Raw genomic sequence first — 7,302 nt, 5'->3', positions numbered from 1 at the left:
GAAGAAGGGCTGAGGTGGTGTCCAGAGGTGAGGCCTGCAGGTGCGGCTGTCCTGGGTCCGCACATAGTGTGTGTGCTATCGGATACACAGTGAAGTGTGCACACACAGAGGCCTGTATCGTGGGGAACAGAAGCCCGGGGAACCCTGGGGAAAGCAGAATGGGGATGACGGAGGCCAGCCTTGCCAGTGGGAAAAGGTGTGAGCAGAGAAGGTGACGGCCAGAGGAGTCATGTGCAGCGAGCAGCACCTGCTATCAGCTGTGGGGGGCACGAAGCCGGGCTGGGGCCCACAGGTGAGAAGTCTCGCCAGACAAGCATAGATTCATCGGCCGAGAGGGAGGAAGAACCATGGAGTACAAAGAAAGGGGGTTAGAACGATGGCGAGCCCAGCTGGGGTGCAGACCCTGGAAGCCTATCCTGCCTAAGAGAAGGAGGGAAGAGGGCAGCGGGGCTGGCTGAGGTGTGGGGAGGAGAGCCAGAGGGGAGGAGGGGGAGGCGGCTGATCTGCAAGCAGGCGAGGGCAGGGGCCGAGGTGGAGACACACTGTCTGCAGCAGTGGGCGGGAGACTCAGGGCGGAGGAGAGACTAGTCTCCTTCTTTCTTCGCGGCACTGGGGAAGTCAGACACAGGCTGGGAGTGGGCCTGGCAAGACCAGACTTGCAGGACGCAGCGGGATCGGGGAAGGGACCTTGGCCTGGGAGCTCTGTGCTGCTGGAATGTCCTTTCTCGCCTCTGGGATGAGGGCTACGCTCTTAGGAGAGGAGTGAGACCCCTGGGGATGGATCCAGCAACTGTGTGGCTCTTGGCAGTTTTTTCCCTGCTAGCAGGGCTGCGCAAAGCTGGAAAAGGTGGGATATCGGAAATAATATCACGTAGGAAGGCTCGCGATCCTGGGTTCCCCCACAATCCTAGGAGAAGGAAGGACACTCAATTGTATTATTGAACACCGACTACACTCCAGGCATTTTCTCCTTTAACCTGCAAGTGGTGTTACCCCATTTTACAGATTCAGAAACTGAGGCCTAAAAAGATGCCGTGCCTTGCCTGAGTTCTCACGCCCAGAAAGTGGCTAAAGCCAAGACGCAGCAACAGGGCTCAGATCGCATTATGTGGCTGCGCCACCTCCAGGCTCTTCTCCGAATCTCCCGGGACATTGTCCTTGCCCTTCAGTCCTGCTGCTGGGACCTCGGCTCCCCACCCCTCTATCCCTGTCTACAATTTCCTCGTCCCTTCCTCCTACTCCCGGTACATTCCCTCCACCCTGCCCAGGCCTGTCCCTAAATGCCTCCTTTGTTCCCTTCTCCCACACTCGTCTGGTTGCTTCTTGCTCTGTTGCCCAGGATGGGCACCGGGCAGGCCACCCTGCCTGCAAATCCCCCTGGCTTTGGGGGAGCAGAGGTCTCCCGGAGAGCAGAGTGATGGCACCACAGCTGGTGCCACCATCTGATGGGGCCCTCAGACACACCTGAGCACCCATCCGGACGTGTGCACCTGCACCGGGCCCCCCCACCCCCCGCCGCCCCAGGGAAGGGGCAAGGAGGCTGCCATCCTCCTCTGGCTTGATTTAGCCGCATGGGCCGTTGGCTCTGATATTTGCCAAATGAGCCAGTTAATTGCCAAATTTGTACTCTCAGACAAATGGTAATTATCTGGATAAGAATCTGAAATGCTGGGTGGATTTCCCCATTTCCATCCAGATGTCAAACAGCCCAGTATTAGGCTGTCTCTGACTTGGGCTTAGCGTCCCTTCTGCTTCCTCAGGCGTCAGGACAGGGAAGGCGCAACATGAGGCAGACAAAGTACCATCCCGGCTGTTTCCGGACCAGCCGTGGGCCCTTGAGAAAGTCACCCCACCTGTCCAGGCCTCAGTTTCCTCCTGGTGATGGTTGGACTTGATCCCTGATTCCCAACCTGGTTACAAATTAGAAGCCCCAAGGGAGACTTAAAATTACAGATCCCAGGCCTCAAACCCCTGAGTTGGAACCTCCCAGCGGAAGGCCCAGGAAGCGGTGTCGTGATTCACCAGGTGATTTCACTTTAAGGACGGCTGTTGGGGGCCCCCGGACTTAGTGCCCCCCCCAGAGCCTGCCATCACATGAAAACAACGTTTACAATTCTAGAGGGGCCCCTGGGTGGCTCCGTCTGGTTAAGCACTTGACTCTTGGTTTCGGTTCAGGTCATGACAGTTTGTGGGTTCGATCCCCGGGTTGGGCTCTGTGATGGCAGCCTGGACCCTGCTTGGGATTCTCTCTCTGTCTCCCTCTCTCTCTGTCCCTCCCCCTCTTGTGCACTCATTCTCTCTCTCTCAGAGTAAATACATAAACTTTATGTTTAAAAAAGTGGTAGAGAGGAAGCAGCCACCGGAACAGGCGGAACCCCGGCTCCGCCCCTCTGCACTGTGACTCCAAGTAAGTCTCTTGGCATCTTTAAGCCTCTGTCTTCATCTACAGAGTAGGTGCGGAAGCACACACCCTGCGGGGTTGTTGTCAGGGGTGACATGTAAACACTGGTGCCTAGGTGGGTCCATAAACACTGATGTGTCTCCCGCCGCCTGCCTGTCCCTCTCTTGCCTGGCCTCCTTTCTCCAAATACTTTACAGGATAAACTGCTTCCCCTGAGCACCCACAGACGAGCACTCCCCAGTCCATGCCTCTCCAGGCTGCCCGCACAGAGTCCAGGCCAGACCCATGCCAGGGCCCCGCAGCGGGTGGTGCAGAGGCCGGACAGGCCATCCCGGAGCAGACAGCCACGGGCCGGGAGGAGTCTTCTATCCTGAGCCTACACAGCAGGAAGGACTTGAGATAGACAAGAGGCGGGCCGTGAGCCACAGAGAAGGAGGGAGAGGTATAATCTCGTCAGCCTAATCCAGCCTGGGAGATGTCCAGAGGCAGGAGGGCAGACGGGAGAGGACATCTGCGGAGCGGGACTGGAACGTTCGATCTTGGATCCACCGGAGGAAGGACTGTCATGCTTCCACAGCAAGTGGCCTTTCCCCCAGCACTGCCTCCGCTCAGAGGCTACAGGGAGAGTTGAAACCCGGGAGACAAGCACCCACAGTTCCGGGTGTCACCCGCAGCCTCATGCCACCATTCAAGGTCTAAGATGACCTCACCGGGGCCTTCACCAGGTGGCCTGCAGAACAGGTTCTGGACAGGGCTCCTGGCAAAAAACTGTGTGGGCCAATGTTTGGGTCTGCAGGCGATGCCTCCAAAGGATGCCAGGATTGACACGCTTACTCATTTCAATCAGTCAACCCACTAACCCTGTTCCCGGCCGATGTCCCGCACGTCGGACATTCCAGTAGAGCCGGGCCTAGACAAACGGCTGTGCTCCAGCTCAGGCCCGCACCGCTCCCTGCCTACCCCTTTGCTGCTGGGGCACACTCGTGCCCACACATACACACGCTGTCTCAACTTCCCGCTGTGGAAGTCACTCCAGTGGATCAGACATTTTCCCCAGAAAGTCCCTGTAAAGCACACGTATCCTGAATCCCCTCCCCTCAATGCCCTGCCTCTCAGTTGCTCTCAAATCTTGGCAGAGAACTAGGGGGCTTCCTCCTCTACGTGCTTGCACAGGTCCCCTGCTCCCCCTGGGCATGTGTCCCTGTCTGCAAGGTGACAGAGGAGACAGAGGAGGCTGCTATAGTCCAGCTGGCCTGGTGTTCCGCCCTCTACGATTTGAGATTGATCTACAGCTGCTTCTGTGTAACTGGGCGGAAGTTCCCCAGGCGTGTTTGTACATCTGAGCTCTGCCTCCTGACCTACATCGTGAGCCCTCAAGGGCAAGGGCTATGTCTCTGAATCCTACGGCGGCCCCAAGCACTGGGAAGATGAACTCTGAGTTCTTGGTGCCTCCACAGAGCTGCCCAAAACACTTGGGCTTTTCTTAGGTGATACTCTTGTTTCAGATGCAATTTGCAGGCAAATGCTACATATAAAACGTAAATAAGAATGTATTCTGCTTGTAGTAGAAGTGGGAGCCTGAAGCCCCTGGCTTCTTGGCACCAGTCTGCCCCCTTCCTTTATCTGGGAGGTGTGAAGCCATTTCCAAGAATCCTAGGACTCCAGGGGGGAGTTGAAAACCACCCGTCTAGTCCAAAGCCTTGGTTTCATGTATGGAAAAACCAGGACTGAGAGGGTGGTAGGGACTTGTCCACAGTCCAGCGGCCAACTAGAGGCGAAACCCAGAGCCGGAACTCAGTCAGGCCTCCCAGAACCCTCTGCGGTTTTTTGGTTGCAGTGGATGAAGAAGATGATGGCCCCTTGTTCTGTTTTGGTTTCCCAGGGAAGCTCCCAAAGAACGGGTTCCCCAGCTCTGCCCAGCCCTGTCTCCCAGCATGAAGCTTGAGGCCAGGCTGGGGTCCGGGCATCGGGGAAACTGGGAACACTTCCCTGGGCTAAACGAGGCCTCTAAAAAGGGTCTTTGAGTCTTTTCCCACTTGTACTCGGTCTCTCTCTGCCCAGGGGTGTGGACGCAAGGGGTGCAGGAAGACAGTACTTGGCCAGCTCTTGGTCAGGACGGCTGAGCTGCCCCATCTGGAGAGCCACAGACACTGTTGAGGAAGGTCAAGTCCCCCACATGGAACACCAGGAGGTTCACGCCGGGGGGTGGGGGCAGGCTGTCCATGACCACTCACCGTGTTGTTGTTACAAGAAAGCAGGACGTAGCATCCATGGGGCAAGGGACAGCGACCACAGCTGAGCCTTGGCCCAGGACACCTTCCTCATGTGCAGCACATTCACAAGCCTCCACACGCCTCTGCGTCTCCCCGTGGAAGCCCAGCCATGATCACACAGACCGAACTAATGCAAACATTTACATCTCCCATACACAAACACACGCACTGAACACCCACATGCACATAACACACACACACAAACAGACGTACATCCCGCCCACACACAGACTCCAGCCCTCACCAAATAATGTCCACCTATAGGTACAGGCACATGCACACACAACCACACACACAAAGCACGCAGAGCTGGCCCAGCTGAGAGAAGGACAAAGGAAGCCACTGGGGATGCCAGGAGACTGGCTGGGGGATCAGATAAGCAACGAGAAGCCACCAGACTGCAAATGCAATCTCTAAAGCCGGAACAAAAGAACATCTAAGTGGTCCCCAAATTCCCTCCTCCTCACCCATCACCCCTGCCCCAGGGGTCAGTCCCGGTCAGGTGGTAAGAATTGTTTTGCCCTCAAATTTAAAAAAGAAGAAGAAGAAGAAGAAGAAGAGGAAGAAGAATCATTCTAGCCAGGCAGAGCCCATTAAGTGCTGATTCTCTGATTGGACTTGAATTTGTCCTATGACCTTGGTCAGGCCCCCAGTCGTTCTTGACCCTCCATTTGCTCATCCAGGCAATGCCCTGTCTCCAGAGGCCTCAGAGGATTGGGGAACTGCCTCTGAGAGCCAGGGACGGAGGCGACTCAGGGCCCAAACCCTGCGAGCCCCCAGTGGAGAAGACGCCCCCAGCAAATTACCTCCTTCTCGGCCTTGGCCTCCTCCACCGTCACCGTGCTGTGATTCTTGTGCTCCTGGAACATGCAGAGGTAGCAGATGCAGGTCTGGTCCGTCTGGCAGAAGAGCTCCATGGTCTTGCCGTGCAGGGGACACTTTCGGGCCTCGAAGTCCCTGATGGGCTCGAGCAGCTGGTGGTCGCGGAAGGCGGCGCCCTCCAGGTGGGGCTTGAGGTGCAGCTCGCAGAAGGAAGCCTGGCACACAAGGCAGGACTTGACGGCCTTCTGCTTGTTGCCGATGCACGAGTCACACAGGACCTCCTCGGAGCCCGACTTGGAGCGCAGGAGGAGGCCGCCGCCGTCGGCGCGGGGGTAGCTGTTCCGCCGAGCCTCCCCGGGCTCCATGATGGACACCGTGGGCTTTCGGGACTCGGAGAAGATGGACTTGCGCAGCTCCCCCTTCTCGGCGAAGGAGACGGGCTGCTTCCTGGCGGCCCCCAGCTGGAGCCCCGCGTACGGGGACCTCTTGCCGTCCCCGGAGTCCATGCTGAAGTAGCTGGAGCCCTTGTCGTCCACGGACTCGACAAACTGGATGATGGGCCGCCGCCACTCGTTCCCTGAGAACAGGGCGCTCTTGCCCTCCCCCGGTTTCGGGCCACTGCCCAGGCTCTTGCCCTCGGCCGCCTCCCCGCCGTGCCCATTGGCGGTCTTGGCATCTTGGCCTTCGGCCTTGGCCCCGTTCTCCAGGGCGCCGTTGGGGCCCGGAGGGCTGCGGGCATCCCTGGCTTCGGGGCTGGCCCCGTTGCTTCTGGAGGCATCTGCGGCTTCCATGGCGGGCGGGTCACTGGGCTGGCGCGTCTGAGACTCGCTGGGGCTGCAGGTGGGTGACCTCTTGGGCCGGCGTCTTGGAGGGGAGTGGGAGAGGCAGCCAGAGCCCAGAGACACACCTATAGGGAACAGGGGAGGGGGAGGAGGAAGAGGGGGAGGAGGAGGAGCGGAGGGAGAGGAGGGGCAGCAGGCCCAAGCCTGACACAACGGGCCAGGCCAGGAAGAGCAGGCTGCTCCCAGAGCTGGCAGAGCGGCTAATTATGCGGGGGCCACGCCCTGCACATTCATCTCTAACCCGGTTTCTAAAGGACCTGGATCTGTTTTTTTTTTTTCCCTCTCCTGGTTTAATTATTTTCCACAGCTCAGCAACCAGTCGGCCTGCTTCCTCTGGACACACCTTTTTCTCCGGAGGAGGTGGGGGGGCCTCTGTCCTCACAGGTGGGCAGGCTTCGCTGAGCCAAGGGGCCCCTGGGGCGGAAGATGAGGTGTCTGTAGAGGCCCGCGGGACAGACGGCTATTAATTGGGTCACACAGGCCAAATAGCCTTGTAATTTGCGGGCCGGATTTCAGAGGAGAGATTCTCCACCCTGGGACAGTGAACTTGCCTCTCACCTTAAGGGGAAAGGTGGGTGCAGTTCGATCAGAACTGTGGGATGTGCAGTGGTTCCTGATTATTGAACCCCACTTGCCAACTCCCAGGCATTGTCCCAGGTAGATCGCCTACGTGAGCGCATTTCAACCCCACCACGACCTGTTCGACGATCCTATTTTTTTAATGTTTATTTAGTTTTGAGAGAGAAAGATTAGGGGAGGGGCAGAGAGAGAGGGAGACAGAGGATCCGAGGTGGGCTCTGAGCTGTCAGCACAGAGCCTGATGCAGGGGCTCGAACTCATGAACCATTAAGATCATGACTTGAGCCAAAATTGGACACCTAACCAACTGAGCCACCCAGGCGCCCCAGTGATGCTATTTAATAGTGAGAAAACAGAAATTCTAAGACGATAATTTGCTGGCCGA

General features: G+C 57.7%; 1 protein-coding gene across 1 annotated transcript in view; it reads right to left on the bottom strand.

The window, feature by feature from the left end:
• TRIM29 (tripartite motif containing 29) overlaps window positions 1-6,478 on the bottom strand; it is a 26,067-nt gene extending 19,589 nt beyond the window's left edge. Inside the window, exon 1 of the mRNA XM_077776779.1 lies at window positions 5,481-6,478. Within this exon, the coding sequence (XP_077632905.1) occupies window positions 5,481-6,287 (807 nt within the window). The 5' untranslated portion in view covers window positions 6,288-6,478. The remainder of the gene's footprint in view (window positions 1-5,480) is intronic.
• Between the last annotated feature and the right edge of the window lie 824 nt (window positions 6,479-7,302).

Source organism: Crocuta crocuta, unplaced genomic scaffold, assembly GCF_008692635.1.
Source record: "Crocuta crocuta isolate KB4526 unplaced genomic scaffold, BGI_CrCroc_1.0 scaffold271, whole genome shotgun sequence".
Taxonomy (NCBI): Eukaryota; Metazoa; Chordata; class Mammalia; order Carnivora; family Hyaenidae; genus Crocuta; species Crocuta crocuta.
The sequence above is the reverse complement of the archived record's forward strand: the minus strand, read 5'-3'. Positions and strand labels throughout refer to the sequence as shown.